Raw genomic sequence first — 15,257 nt, forward strand, 5'->3', positions numbered from 1 at the left:
CCCTTCTGGCCTGGGTTCTGTAGCATGGAATCCCTGCCCTGGGCAGGAGTAATTTCTATTGTGTTTACCCGTCCTCCCTCCCCAGATAGATTGCCGAGGGATGTCTGACAGCTAGGATGTGCAGCAGGGGGCGGGGAAGCGGGGAAGGGGGGCGCGGGGAAGCAGGGGTGGGGGGCGGGTAACGATGCAGCCCAGGCACCAGTGCAATTTGCCACGTTTGATGTAAAGGCTTGCTCTAAGTTGTGTATCCCCGGCTAGACCAAAACAACTTGAGGCAGGGATTTTGCCCCAGTTTTGCCTAATGTATCTCTACGTGCAGCACTGGGTGTGAAGACAAGTAGAGCAGACACGCGGTGAATGTTTGGGCTCCGGTGCCCCCACCTTGCAGAAACCCAGACACCACCTGGGCTCTGCACCGGGGGCTGAGGAGAGGAGGGTCTCTCCAGCAAGGGCTCTGGCTCAGGACCCAGCTTTCCTAGCAAGTGGAAGGCATGGTAGGCAGTCAGGCTCTGTGGCACTGACCCAGCAGGTTGGCGCATGCAGAGCAGTGTCCAGCAGCGAGGGCTCTCCCTCCAGCAGTCAGGAGACAAACCAGCTTTGCCCGGAGCGTGTTGCCATCCATGATCCCTCCCGGCCTCTGAGTCCTCTCCCTTCTCCACTCCACCTCCCCTCTCTTCCTCTCAGCCCTGACTTGCTGGCCGGCCTGTGGGTGGGTTCCCCGAGATGGATGGAGTGGTCAGGAGAGGTCAGGTCCCTGCCTGTGATTGCGTCAGTTCTCCGTGGGGAAGTCAGGGTGGGATCCTTCAACCTCCTGGCCCACATTTTTCTTCAGGCACGTGGGTGGGAGTAGTCTGCTTTAGTTCCTAGCAATATCCAAACTAAATTGGATGCTGAAGAAATCAGTCTGGGTTTGTTCCCCTCTTTAAAAAAAAAAAATTGTTTTAGGAGAGGGGAGGTTATAGCTCAAGTGGTAGGGCACATGCTTAGCATGCATGAGGTCCTGGGTTCAATCCCCAGTACCTCCTCCAAAAATAAATAAACCTAATTACCTCCCCCCTGCCAAAATAAAATAATTAAATAATACAATTTTTAAAAATTGTTTTAAGTGGTGCATGAGTAGAAGTGAGGAGCTAGATCCCCGTTCTTGGGGTGAGGGTGCAGGTCACTTTGAGCCTTTGATTGCTAAAATGCGTGTGAATTAATAGTTCCCATAAGCAGCAGCTCTGAGACCTTGTAAGTATCCGCAGTTCACTCCCCGCCCGCAAGTCTCAGACTTGGTCAAGTCTGAGAGTGAGACACAATCCACAATTCTGAGAGAAGGTCAGGTTCCCAAATCTCCTAGCTCTTTTATCTCTGCCCCCACCTCCATATCCCTGTGCCCCCACCACCAAGGTTCTCCCAGGTCTTCCCTACTCCCTCCCAAACCCTCCAACCCTAACAATAACCCATCACTGTTATCTCATTTGGTGTTTGCAAAGCACTTTACAGCCATTGTTGTGAGTTTTTCCTCTTATTTGCAAAGTACTTTACAACTATTATTACAAGTCTTTCCTCTGAATGTGGGGGTAACACTGACCCACTTCCAAGAGCTGGGTTCCCACTGTCTTCTAGGTAGTTGGTCCAGTTCCCAACGCCCAGCCTTGGGCGGGTGGGGCTTTCATAGGTCAAGGGCGTCCGTGTCCTGGGGCCCTTCCTCATTAGAAGTCAAGCTTAGAAACTGGCTTCAGGCTGCTGCCCACCGGCCGGGAAGTTTCACCCAGCGCGCCCGTAATGAGATGGTTGTTACCCAGGCTCACACCGCCAGGTGTGAGTGCCAGGTGTGATGCCGGATTGGGGCTCCAGCCTGTCGCCTCTCACTCCCCCAGAGTGGCTGCTAAGCAGCAGGGTTTGACCTTCTTTCTCCCTTTCTTCAGTCCAAGGGGAAAATATATATGTGCATCAGGTGTAAGAGAGGAAAATAGCCCCCACCCCCCACAGTGTCCTGGGTGTTGCTTGAGGTGATCAAAACTTTTTTTGCCTTGTTCTTACTCTTTTATCGGGGTTTTTTAAAATAGGCAATTATAACATTACAGAATTGTGTCTTTAAAAAAAGAAAAGTCCACACAATTTGATTAGCCTGGTAGAAGCCGCTTCCTGGTGGGCTCAGTGGCCATCACAGGGTAAACACCATTTACACTGGTGTTCTGTGTGTTGTGTTTTTCATTTAACTTGGGAGGTAAGCATTTTTCGCTGCTGTTACATTGTCCATGTCATAATCATTTACAATTATGTAACGTTTCACCGAGTGGGATGGATGGCCAGATGTTCTGGTAGAAAATACGGAAGCTGCCCATTTGGAGGTGGGATGGGTTTTAGGGAGACATGGCGTGTCTGAGGGGTGTCCTAGGAAGCATGGCCTTGCCCTCCCCATCCTTCCTTCAGCTGCTGTTGTAACACCCGACCCTTCAATCTGGGTCAGACTTCTGCACTTACTACCCTAGACAAGAAGTCCCTGCCACTTGAATACCCAACTCGGTTAAGATGTGTGCCCCAGGTGAACTGAGTAACGTTGTTACCCATGACTGATACTCTGGTCCGGTCTGCCCAAGCAGGTCATTAGCATTCTGAGAGTAAGACTTCACCTAGCTCCTGTGACATCTCTCTGAGTGCTTAAACAGCAGGTGCTCAGTAAATATTTATCGGTGAAAAATACACACTAGCCGACCTCCAGTGCCTTTCCCTGGCCTGCATAGTCAGCTGCTTGACCGCGTAGCCCATTCAGTGCGGCAAGTGAGAAATTTCTAAGGCAAGCCTTGTGTTGGGGTCTCAAGGCAGTGTAAGGCCGGTACCCAGCAGAGAGACAGGACTGCTAGGGAAGCTCCTGGGGTGAGAGTCTGTCCTGGATGTAAATTAAGTGTGGGAGAAAAGGGAATGAACCTCCCCTCCAGAAAAAGAAGAATGGATCGTGAGGTCTTTGTCTGCGGAGCCTTCTTGAGATGAAAGAAGTTGGTTTGCTTCTCTTTAAAAGGAAGAGAGTGTGAATCTTTATTTGTGAGAGTCGCATAGATACCAAAATATTTATAAATGAAATGACAGCATGTATAGATTTTCTTAAAAAAAAATTGGGATGGGGAAAGTGGGTAGAGGTGTGTATCAGGCAGGATTGAGTGCTGGTTGTTGGAAGCTGGATGGCGATTAAATTAGAGTTCATTTTGATATTCTGGCCACTTTTAAATATGTTTGAAGTTTAATGTGATTTTAAAAAATATAGAATAAGAGGCTTGTGCTCAGTGTGGACTGGAAAGGGGATCTAAAAAGTGCTCCACTGTGATTGAGACAAGAGCGCAGTGTGTCTGTTTTTTTTTATATAAACATTTTTTATTGAATTATAGTCATTTTACAATGTTGTCAAATTCCAGTGTAGAGCACAATTTTTCACTTGTACATGAACATACATACATTCATTGTCACATTCTCTTTTTCTGTGGCAGTGTGTCGGTTTTGAGGCTGCAGTGCCCTCTAGTGTTGATTGTAAGCACCAACAAAATGAGGGCCTTGCAAGCGCCCTTCCTTGGTCTGAGGTCCTTTTGTGAACTCCTAGGGTATGGGATGAGGGTGACTGCCCTGGACAAGGATGGGGTGGGGTGCAGGTGGCGAGGATGGGTTGAGGGTGGGGTGCCGGTTGTCGTTCCCTCCACGCCCCCCACCATGGGTCATGTAGGGAAACAGGCTGAGAACAGGCGTCGTCAGGTCATGTGTGGCTCTGAAGGCCGGTGACCTTGCTGGAAGGCTCTCAGTGTGACCCAGGTGCAAAAATAGCCTCTCGTGACCAGTGTGTGCTCCGCTCCCCGGCCTGAGCAAACAGCCCCTCACACCTGCACACTGTTGACTCACAGCTACTTGTTTGCAGGTGCAAATGACTGTTTGTGTACCCAGAGTTGAGGGGAGGGCTCCCCACCATCCTCTCCTCCAGCCCGCATTCCCTTAGAGCGGTAGCGGGGCCACAGAGCTAGCAGAATGTGTGACCTTAAACCTCAAGGCTAGGTCCTGCGGACAGGGGGCTAGGTCCCCGGAAGGGAGAGCTTTTCCCCTCCCCTCTTAATTCCTGCCTCTGCTGGTAGGACAAACAATCTGGACACCAGCGTGGCTGTACTTAGGGACAGAATATTTAGAAAGAATATTTTAAAATTTCAAAATAGGAAGCAGAATACTTGGACAGACTTCTGGAAGTTCTGAGCCAGGCTTTATGTAGATCGGGGAATAAGGAAACTGGCCCAGCATATCTCAGCAGGGCAACTGGAATGGAGTGTAGTTTGTCAGTTGTCAAATTCTATAGATGTGGACGATAAGGGTGATGGAGGTGCCATGTGAGTGAGTGCAGGAGAGTGACCAGGACAGTCATGATCCTGTGGACATGTCCCACTCTAAGGCACCGTTGCTCATAATATGCACCTGTATTTTATGTTCCTGTAAGCAAGAAAAAATGTCAGACTATGACACAGTAGGAGGGAGGGGTAAACTAGGAGTTGGGATTAACATATGCACTGCTGCATATAAAGTAGATATACAGGGAGCTATATTCAATATCCTGTAATAACCTATAATGAAAAAGAATCTGAAAAATAATACATATGTATGTATAACTGAATCACTTTACTGTACACCTGCAACATTGTAAATCAACTGTACTTAAGTGAAAAAATGAAAGTTAGAAAAAAAGATATGTTGAAATGGGAAAAGTGAATTACAGCCTTTTTGGCAGGAAAGTTTAAAAATTTCAACAACTTTCAAAAAAGATAGTCCCTTTGGCTCAGTAGTTCCTTGGGAGTATCCAAGGAGTAACCAGAAATGCTAAGACTACTGTATAAAATGACAGTATTTTAAAAACAAAAGTCAGAAGCTGGGTAATGACTAAGTGAAATTTCAATGATACTGTTTAAAGGATGGCACAATTCTGTGATGGGACGATACACTGCACTAAAACGAGTTTATGAAGAATTTCTAACGTGGGAAAATGCTTTCATATGAAGTGAAAAAAAACAGGCTCAAAATTATATAGCTTGACCTCAAGTAGGCAAAAATATGTCAACGTATAAAGTACCGCAAAGTATGTAATAGAACAAAATGTTACATGTGTTGATCTTTGAATTACAGGATTACATACGGTTTCTATAATTTTTTATACGTTTCAGTGCTTTTTTAATTTTCCCAAAGTAAATATTTATTATATTTTCATTCAAAGGGAAATGGAATCTCAATTTTGAAAGGGGAAAAGGGAAAGAAGGTCAGAGCTGAACCCAGTGTTAGGTGAGGACCTCAGGGCTGCAGGCTCTGCAGGAGAGGGAAGCTCTAACTAACTCCAGGCGATGGTGGTCCCTGCCAGACTCCCTTTTCTCACGATGGGGAGAACCCTCTGTGTCTGGGATGCCGGGAGTACCCTGTCCACCTCCCAGGACAGCCCTCCAAGCTGATTCCCCAGGGGCTGAGGTCAAGGTGAGGAGGAGCCAGGCAGCCCCACATGATCCTCATCCACTCCTTGCAAAGAAAGGGCAGGATTTCTTTGGTCTCCAGATTTTCCGACATGAGGTTTCTGGGCATAGACAGAGATTTAACCCTCTGTATTGTTTCCCACCCAGTAGATATGTTTGATGACTTCTCAGAAGGCAGAGAGTGTGTCAACTGTGGGGCCATGTCCACCCCACTGTGGCGGCGGGACGGGACGGGACACTACCTGTGCAACGCCTGCGGCCTCTACCACAAGATGAATGGCATCAACCGGCCGCTCATCAAGCCTCAGCGCCGGCTGGTAAGCGCGTGCGACCACCCAGCAGCCCTGGTGCGGGTGGGGGGCACCCTTCTCCCCTCTCAGCACCCCTCTTCAGGGCTTGGTCTTGGAGGGAAATCCCTGGTTCTGAATTTGGGGCTTCGAGTCATCTTTCGACGAAGGTGCAGGTGAAGGGTTGGGTGGGTGGCAAGTTGTCATTTCTTACACCCCAGAGTCAGCGTCAGCTCCAAGGATGTTCCAGACCAGTTAGTTCAACCCTTCAATTACGCAGAAGTGAAAAGTGAGACTCAGAAAAGCTCATGGCCTTGCTGATGGTCACTTAAGACACTGAGTCTGCCCTCAGGCACCAGAGTCCAGACTTCTGCTTCCAGACCCAGCATTGTCTGGTGTGTCTCCAGTGTTCACAGTGGCCCCACGACGAAGGTTAATGCTTCCTTTACACGTATGAAAACAGACTTACCCTGTTTTCAGTTGATCGGTTGATAAAACCCAAGGACCAAGGAGATAAAGTGGTGTGTGCTGGCCATGCGGCTGGGGGAGAGTTTGGAACCGAGTTTTTGGCTCCTGGTTCCGTGGTCTTTTCTACTATAATTTGATTTTGACCAATACGGACTAGCTTTCACAGGTATCAGGGAGCGGGGAACCGGGGGATGAACCCTGGTGCTTCCCTTTCTGGAGGCCAGTCTTTGATGACACTCGGATACAGTCATTCCTCACCCCCACTTGCCCGGCCCCTGCAGCCCAGGTGAATTCTTCTTTGGGGAGGAGCTTTCCGCCCACAGTGCCCATGCTGGCCGGGCTTCTCGTCTGAGGGGTGGATCGTGTCCCTGATGCTGCAGTTAAGACCAGAATGCACTGTCTCGGGCACATGGCCCTTGCTCCCCGCACCCAGGAGTGGCCGAGGTTCCAGGCGTCCCATGCGATGGCCAGACCGCGGTTCTTACGCCGCCCAGCCCCGCGCTCACTCCGGTGAAGCAGATGCCCCGCGCCTTCCCCCTCCGCGGACCTGAGTGTCTGTTCTCCTGTGTTGCAGTCCGCATCCCGCCGGGTGGGCCTCTCCTGCGCCAACTGCCAGACCACCACCACCACGCTGTGGCGCCGCAACGCCGAGGGCGAGCCGGTGTGCAACGCCTGCGGCCTCTATATGAAGCTCCACGGAGTAAGGGTCCCTGCGGCGCCTGCGCGCCTTCCTCCCCCCGGGGCTCGTCCGCCCTCTTCCCTGCAGAGCAGAGTCCATCCTTTCCTTCTTAACAGAGAACTTGGATCTGGAAGGCACCTTACAAACTGCCTTAGTCTGTTGGAGCTGCTATAACAGAATATCACAGAATGATAAACAACAAAAATTAAGCTCCAGGTTCTAGAGGCTGGAGGACGAGCTCAGGGCCAGCGCGGTCAGGGAGGGCTCCCATTCCTGGCAGGCTCGCTGTGCCCTCGCAGAGGAGGCTGGGGGCCGCTATTACAGGGGCACCAATCCCCTCCATGAAGCCTCCCTGCTCATGACTGAGCACCTCGGAAAGGCCCTACCTCCTGACACCATCACGTTGGAGGTTAGGTTTGTGGACATGTGAATCTTGGGAGGACGCAGACATTCAGACCATAGCAGAGACACTGCTGTGGAGCATCACTTCCATCTTTAACATTATGTAAGTCCAGCTCCCACGTGACAGATGAGGAGACTCCAGAATAGCCCATGTGTGTGGGAGTAGGTCAGGTAACAAAGGTAGCAGTTCAGTGGATGAAGGACAGCTTTTAAAGGATGGTTGTGTTGACATAATCCGGAAGACGACCGAAGCTGGGTCTCTGTCTCCTGCCAAAGCCAAAAAAAAGCTTGGGTGAATTAAAGATGTGAAATCTAAAACATTCTAAACTAGAGACAATGAAAATATTAGAAAAAAATTTAGAGGGGGTGGATTTATCCAACCTGAGGGATGGGAGGAGGACTTCTAAAGCAAGTTTTCAAAACTCTTAAGCCATAAAAGAAAAGTTAGATTTGTATAACATTTCGTGTAAGTATATGGAAAAAGATACCCCCCTCCAAAAAAAAAAAAAAAATACCCAAGGATAGTAAAAAGCAAAATGCACATAAATGAGCAAACAGGTTAGTTAATATTTCCAGAATACACAGAGCTTCTACAAAGCTCTTTATTTTCTCATTTAGAACAATCTCCATTATGTAGTGCTTCAGAAAAATGTCAGTGCAGAACATTCGACAAGCATGGCGCCATTTTTATAAAAAAAGAGGACGAACATCATTTATATGTAGCTGCTCATATACACAAAAAACACCTCTGGATGGATGCAACACACATACATACACATATGCCTGTATGGATACGTACATGTGCACAGGTTTGAGAATTTTTTTAATGCAAGAAACATAACAGGCTGCTACTCCAGTTGCCTCGTGGGAACAAGATTGATGGTAGTGGGGTGGAGGGGTTGTTATTAAGTTAATCTCATGCATCTTTCCATGTTTTCTTGTTATAATGAGTTAATGAGTGGCTTAAAATACAGTTACAAATACTCATGAGGAAATCCATTGACCTGTGAACAATGTGGGGGGGTGGGGTGCAGTCAAAAATCCATTTATAAGCTATTGTCAGCCCTATGTACACACAATTTCCCTGTATCTGGGGTTCAGCATATGTGAACTGAACCAACCACGATCAGGTAGTACTGGAGTATTTACTATTGAAAAAAAAATTCACATATAAATGGATCCATGTAGTTCAAAACCATGTTGTTCAAGGGTCAACTGGACACTTCTTTTTGCAAGAAGTATGTATAAGGATGTTTGTTGAATCACCATAATAATGAAAATAGAGGGAAAAAACCTTTGGGAGGAAAATGGTTAAAGAAACTGTTGTTCTTCAATAGGGGAATGATAAACAAAACTGATAGAGGAATATTATGCAGGTATTAAAAAGATTCTATCTGTATAAAATTAGGCATAGAATTACCATATGATACAGCAACCTTATTTCTGGATATATATCCAAAAAGAATTAAAAGCAGATCCCAAACAGATTTTGTATACCAGTGTTCATAGCAGCATTATTTACAACAGCTAAAAGATGGAAGCAATGCATATGTCCATCAATGGATGGATGGAAAAGCAACATGTGGAATATTATTCGGTCTTTAAGAGGAAGGAAATTCTGACACATGGTACAACATGAATGGATGAATCTTGAAGTCCTTATGCTAAGTGGAAGAAGCCAGTCACAAAAGAACACTGTATGACCCCACTTACAGGAGGTCCTAGAGTAGTCAAGTTCCTAGAGACAGAAAGTAGAGTAGTGGTTGCCAGGGGCTGAGTGGAGGGGGAAATGAGGAGCCTTTCAGTGGGCACAGAGTTCAGTTTTGCAAGATGAAAAGTGTTCTAGAGATGGATGGTGGCGATGGTTGCATAGCAATGTGAATATACTTGACACTACTGAACTGTACACTTAAAAATGGTTAAGATGGCAAATTTATGCTATGTGCACTTTACCACAATTAACAAAAAAGTTTTGAGCTGGGTGAGGTTATGAAACATGAGGGCAGGAGTCTTCTGAAGTCAGGATGGTCTTCAAGAAGGCCTGAGTTGAGGAGGGGAGGGTATAGCTCAGTGGTAGAGCGTGTATGAGGTCCTGGGTTCAATCCCTGGTACCGTCATTTAAAAAATAAATAACCCTCCAAAAAAGAAGGGGGAAGGGTGGAGTGGAGAGGGAAGGGGTGGGGATGCTGTCCCATCTCTTGGTTGACTAGAAGGCAGTCCAAGTTCACGTACGCTGCTGTCCTTAACAATTCCGTGTTCACATCTCAGAAGTGGTCATTGCTTTTCCTTCCGTATTTGCAGCTGTGACCTTTATTAGTGCCATAGGGGAGACAAGCATAGACCAGGGGCTAACAGGGTCGGCTGGCCAGGCCTGAAAGAAACCAGGTGTGGGGAAGGCACACTATTTTAAAATACTAGAAAGATGACCGTGCAGGCCTGCTCCCCCACCCTTGTTCAGGGAACTTGAATGGCTCAGGAGTGGGATGCCCAGCGGTCGCTGCTGGTCTGTGAGAAGTCAAATGCCATAAAGTACTGCCCATGGACAGGTCCTCTCAGGCCCTGGCTGCCGGGCAGCCTCTCCAGCTCCCACCATCCATGGAAACCACTGCCTGCCCCCGCAGGCTGAGCACGGTGCGGGGCTGCTCCAAGCAGAGGGACTTCACTCTCCACTCGCTGGGACTGTCCCAGACTGTGCGCATTGCTTGGCATAATTATTAACGGCACCCCCCTTTCATTTTCACAATGTCTGGGTGTGGCTGATCAGTTAAAGGCTTTGGCACATTTGCTACCTGAAACGCTCACCCCTTGTCTGCTCGACAGCCTCCTACAGCTCAGGCGTCACCTCCTCAGGGAAGCCTTCCTTGACGTGCCCGTGTGCCACTTTCCCTCCCCCAACCCAGCACAGAGTTCAGGGCTGCTTCTCTGTTCTCCCACATCACCTATGAGTCTGGTTATTTTCTGTTTGTCTTTGCCCATAAACTGTGAACCTCTGGAGGGAAGGAACTGTGTCTTTAAGTCTGTTTCTCCAGGGTCTAGTGTAATACTTGGCACTGAATATAGGAGCTCCACACGTATTTTTAGAAGAATTGATTTCTTGCTCAGCAGAATTTCTAGGCCTGATCTACTTAGTCTCAGCCCCAAAGCTTGTAGAGGAATTGTGCAGATCTGGCCTTCCCTGTGTGTGTGTGTGTGTGTGTGTGTGTGTGTGTTTGTGTGTGTGTTTGTGTCTGTAAATTCTGTCGCAGATCATGTACAAATGGAGAACCGTGTATATTGACTTGTGACCCCGTAGGTTCCCAGGCCTCTTGCGATGCGGAAAGAGGGGATTCAAACCAGAAAACGGAAGCCCAAGAACCTTAACAAGTCGAAGACACCAGCAGGTGAGGAAGAGATCCACGTGTGGTAACTCAGTAGCCCGCAGAGTGTGTGAGAATCGTGTATTCTCAAGTGGGCCAGCCCAGGCTGCTGAGGTATGATGGTGGCGTCATCCATCTCTGGCCACTCAGGACAGGAAAAATGACCCAGTACAAGAGTCTCATCACCATGGAACATACTGGGGACTTTTGAAGCAAGTTTAGCTCAAGTTGTGGCCTGAGTTTTTGCTGGTTGCAAAGATGGCAGTGGGCCAGCTGGACTGGTTGAGGGCCTGAAGGAAAAGGAACATTACTCAGTCCCCCATCTTTGGTGCCGCAGCCACTCAAAGACTTAAGTCCTTTCAGTTCTCTCTGGGATCTAAGAAGACAGGACAAGTCTATCCACTAGTCATGTTCATTATAGATGGACGTGTAAGTCAGTGTATAAGTAGCATCACACAGTACTTTGTGCTTTAGAAATCTCCTTGACAAATACCATCTCACTGATCCTTAAAGACCCCAAGGAGACCCCGTTTATTATCCTCCTCTTACTAATGAGCAAACTGAGGCTTGGAGATGTGATAACTTAACAGGGGTCAGACAGCTGTGAATGGGTAGATCTGGAATTAAAAGCCAAGTTTTTATACTTCAGGGTCCATATTCTCTTAAATATACACTCTGCCTTCTCAGTTTCTAGACTTAAGAATGAGGACTACTTGGGTCCCCTCCCAAGAGCACTCCCTCCTCGGTACTGCCACCACTTTAAAGGTTTCCCTGGGCAATGCTGCAGTTGCAGAGAAAATAAGTTGGCGACCTAATGGCAAGTTTATGTTCTGATCTAAGGCATGACAAAGACAGACACATTTCCCTGTTCCACTGCTGAGAAAAAAAAAAAGTTCTCCTTTTCCAGATTAAATAGTGGCTCGCCCCTTCTGGCAGTCACGCCTTTTTAGAATTTTCAGTGTCTCGCACCACGTCCTCAGCCTTCTCCCCTGCTCCTGCGTTGTTTAGCAGCACAGCACCTTCTCCTGGGGAACTTCATCTCTTTACGTATTGGAGTCACAGGGAGAGCAGGCGTGGGTTCTGGTGTACAACCCCCTATCTGAAATTCAAAGTCCAGGGAGCTAGATTTGGCAGCAAAACCTAATCGGAACAACCACAGGCTATTTATAGTCTTTATTTACCCCACAGGCGAATATTCAGGTGTTTTGCTGTAGAAAGATTAATGTATTTAATTACAGAGTGTTGTCCCAGACCGTGCTGGAAGTCTTCTACAGTATAAAGTTTTTGCCCTTTTTAAAATCCAAAAGTTTTGAGTCCTGAGACCCTTGTGGCCTCAAGGATCTGGGGTAAGGGGTGGAGAGCCCATCATTCAAAGAAGTTCCCCTGAAATTCTGATAGTTCTGCTTCATTGTGAGAGCTGTTGCCCTGCACTGATGGACGACCCTGCTTCTCTCCCCACCCAACGTAGATAAAGCCATTAGCTCGGATCTACTCTGGCTGTCTCAAAGGACCGCCATCCGTTTGTCCCTGGTCTGGGTGTCCTGACTCTGCCTTGTTCCAGGTCCCTCGGGCAGTGAGAGCCTTCCTCCCACCACCAGTGCTTCCAGCAACTCCAGCAGCGCCGCCACCAGTAGCAGTGAAGAGATGCGTCCCATCAAGACAGAGCCTGGGCTGTCGTCCCACTATGGGCATGGCAGCTCCATGTCCCAGGTACTGCCCGTGGGGGAGCAGACCCCAATGCCAGGTGGCCGGGCCAGCACTGGAGCACGAACTCCAGCCAGGCCCCCACCCGAGGTGAGGGGCTGTCTGCACAAGGAAACATTCCAGCACATCTGATCAAGCTACAGCAATTTGGACACACAACTGTGATACACAAACGTTGAGCAGTTCCTCTGTGCCAGGACCTGTGGAGACAGGGGAGGGGAGTTCAGGGCTGGCACATAGCATGACTACAACCTGCGTCAGACTGCATGCCTTGGGGGAGGCAGACCAGGGGCTTTTTTTTTGTCTCCTAAGTGAGGGTGACTTGGCCTTGGCCTTGAGGGTGGTAGATTTTAACAGGAGGAAGGAGAGGAGGAGGTCCCTCCTGGCCTGGGCGAAAGTGTAGAAACTGCAGAGGACAGGGTGGGTGAGTCGGGGATGAGGGGGAGAGGTCACAGGCAAGATGCCATTTTAATGAGGGTGGGCTGCAGGTCCAGCTTCATACGTGTGTCCAGAACGTGGGCCAGCAGTACCCACACATCCCTCTTTCAGATAAGATGGCATCCCTGCCCATCCACCCCGTTCCCTCTGTGGTTCCCCCTGTGTGGGCTCAGGATGCCCCCAAGCTTGGTCGTGGTCTCCCATTCCCTGTGATCTCTTGTCTGCCTGTACTTGAGGGAGGCGTGTCCTAACGAGCCTTCACCTGTCAGGGTGAAGGGAAGCCAGTCCCATAGGACCAGGAGAGCCAGGAGCCCCTTCTAGGCAGGGAGGCTGGCTTCTGTTTGAAGGTGGAGGTTGATGGTGATAAGACTGTGGAAAATGTCTCATGTAGCCATCAGAGGCTTCTGAGAAACCAGACCTACTGGGTCAGTGCTCAGAAGGAGCTCACGAGTCACGCACACCCCTTGCCCCCAGAGCACAGGGGACAGGAGGACAGAAGTGCAGCTTGGTGCCTTTCCTGCCCTTGTCCTTCGACCCTCTCCTCTCGGCCCCTTTCTGGGCACAGCTGTAGGATGGGGCTCCCTTCTCCAGCCCAGATCCCCTCCCAAGCCCCAGGAGGGATTCCACTGACTGCATCTTGTCCTCTTTGCTTCCAGACGTTCTCGGTCAGTGCGATGTCTGGCCACGGGCCCTCCATCCACCCGGTCCTCTCGGCCCTGAAGCTCTCCCCTCAAGGCTACGCATCCTCTGTCAGCCAGTCACCACAGGCCAGCTCCAAGCAGGACCCTTGGAACAGCCTGGCCTTAGCTGACAGTCATGGGGACATAATCACTGCGTAATGTCACCTCCTCCCCTCCTCAGATTCCTGCATGGACTTGGGACTCGGAGGACAGCAGGGATGAGGCTCTGGGCTCCCAGGGGCCGGCCTGCTCTGTCTGGGAATGACTCCAGACAACAACTGGGAAGAAACTTGAAGTCTATGATTTGGTTAGGGGAAGTGGGTGCTGGATTTTCTCGGATACCTTTCCAGGTAGGGGGCTGGAAAGAGCCCAGACTCTGATCCAGAAGAGGCCCCCCTTCACTGGGAGCACACCTCAGACCCTTCCGCGGAGTTGGAGCGTTCCTTCTCCTTTCCTGCCCCACCCCACCCCGGACGAGAGACAAGATGTCCTTCTCCCCGTCTTTCCACCGCTGTGGCCCGAGACGGTGGTTCTTCCGTGGTGTTCCCTGCACCTGGGACCTGAGGGCAGGTGGAGAGGGCAGGGTGTTGGGGCCCCAGCTCCGGCCTGAATCCGGGCATCTGTCTGAGGTGCGTTTGGATGCGGCGGCCCCTTGGGCGGCCCCTGCCCTTTCCCAACACTCCCCCTCATTCGGCACACCTGCAGATCCAATACTGACTCTTGACTCCAAAAACCCTGGGTGTAGGGCCAGCGTCCCTGGATGCTCCGTGGGGAGATGGAGGAGGGGACAGCTCTGTCCACCACAGAGTGGCTTCGGCAGACTCACCACCGGGTAGCCTCTCCTCTCTGCAAGTTCCTTCCATGGCTAAAATTGCTCCTTCTCTCCACCCCACCAAGGCCTCTGAATGAATTTCCCTCTGCTGCTCTGTGATTCAGCTCTGCCTGCAGCTTGAAAGTGTCTCTTCCTCAGCAAAACAGGAGCTCCCCTAAGCCTGACCCCCAGATCCTTCTTACACCCCATCACGCACAGGGGGTCCTGAGTAAGAACAAAAAAGTTCTCCTGCTAAAGCAAGTTTGACCTGCATTCATCTGAGACTTGAGAGCCTTCTGGAGAGGGGTCTGGGGGACACCATCCCCGGGGCTGGGCGCACTGTGGGGGGCGGGGTTTTCCCCTTGGATCTGGCCGAGGTGGACTCGCTGTTCTGCGGGGAGGAGCCTGTTGTCCAAAAATCAGGCCGAGCCCTTCCAAGGGGCAGGCGCAAAGGACCTGCACCTACATCCTTTCTCCAGCAGAAATCTTTTGTCCAGGAGGCAAAGAGCTCAGGATTTCTCACCATAAATACAAACAAACAATGCAACAGCACTCACGGAAGAGTGATGAGAGAGGACGGATGCTGAGGATGGGCCGAGGGCTCTCCCGCTCCCCCTGTTAGGGAATTGGCCGCCTCTCCACGGTGCTGTTCCTGTGGGAGGCACCTGGCTCACGAAGACCAAGATGCCGCCTTCTGTGCCCTTGCTGCCACCAGAGAGGAGCTAGCTGGCTTTCCCAAGTGCCACCCCAGCCACCCAGCCCCCACCCCCAAATCCTCCTGGCTGTAGCAGAGAGTATCTTTACACCCAGATTCTGTTTTAATCATCATTTACATCATTGCTTTCTTCCAAGAAAGCCCCCTCATGTACCTTCCCTAACCCACAAACCTGCTAACATTGTCTTAAGGTGAAATGGCTGTAAAATCAGTATTTAACTAATAAATTTATCTGTATTCCTCTTTCCC

The 15,257-nt window shown here is 49.8% G+C and overlaps 1 protein-coding gene across 3 annotated transcripts in view; it reads left to right on the plus strand.

Moving 5' to 3' along the window:
* Positions 1–15,243, plus strand: part of GATA4 (GATA binding protein 4) — a 73,120-nt gene extending 57,877 nt beyond the window's left edge. For 2 of the 3 annotated variants that reach the window (XM_031442117.2, XM_031442115.2), the window contains exons 3-7: positions 5,619–5,785; positions 6,798–6,923; positions 10,597–10,684; positions 12,222–12,370; positions 13,459–15,242. In XM_031442117.2, coding sequence (XP_031297977.2) covers positions 5,619–5,785; positions 6,798–6,923; positions 10,597–10,684; positions 12,222–12,370; positions 13,459–13,641 — 713 coding nt within the window. In that variant the 3' untranslated portion in view covers positions 13,642–15,242. Of the gene's footprint in view, positions 1–5,615; positions 5,786–6,797; positions 6,924–10,596; positions 10,685–12,221; positions 12,371–13,458 lie in introns of all 3 variants that reach the window. The other variant, XM_031442116.2, reaches the window with a different exon arrangement.
* Positions 15,244–15,257: the final 14 nt, after the last annotated feature.

The sequence above is a fragment of the Camelus dromedarius genome, chromosome 36 (assembly GCF_036321535.1).
Source record: "Camelus dromedarius isolate mCamDro1 chromosome 36, mCamDro1.pat, whole genome shotgun sequence".
Lineage (NCBI taxonomy): Eukaryota > Metazoa > Chordata > Mammalia > Artiodactyla > Camelidae > Camelus > Camelus dromedarius.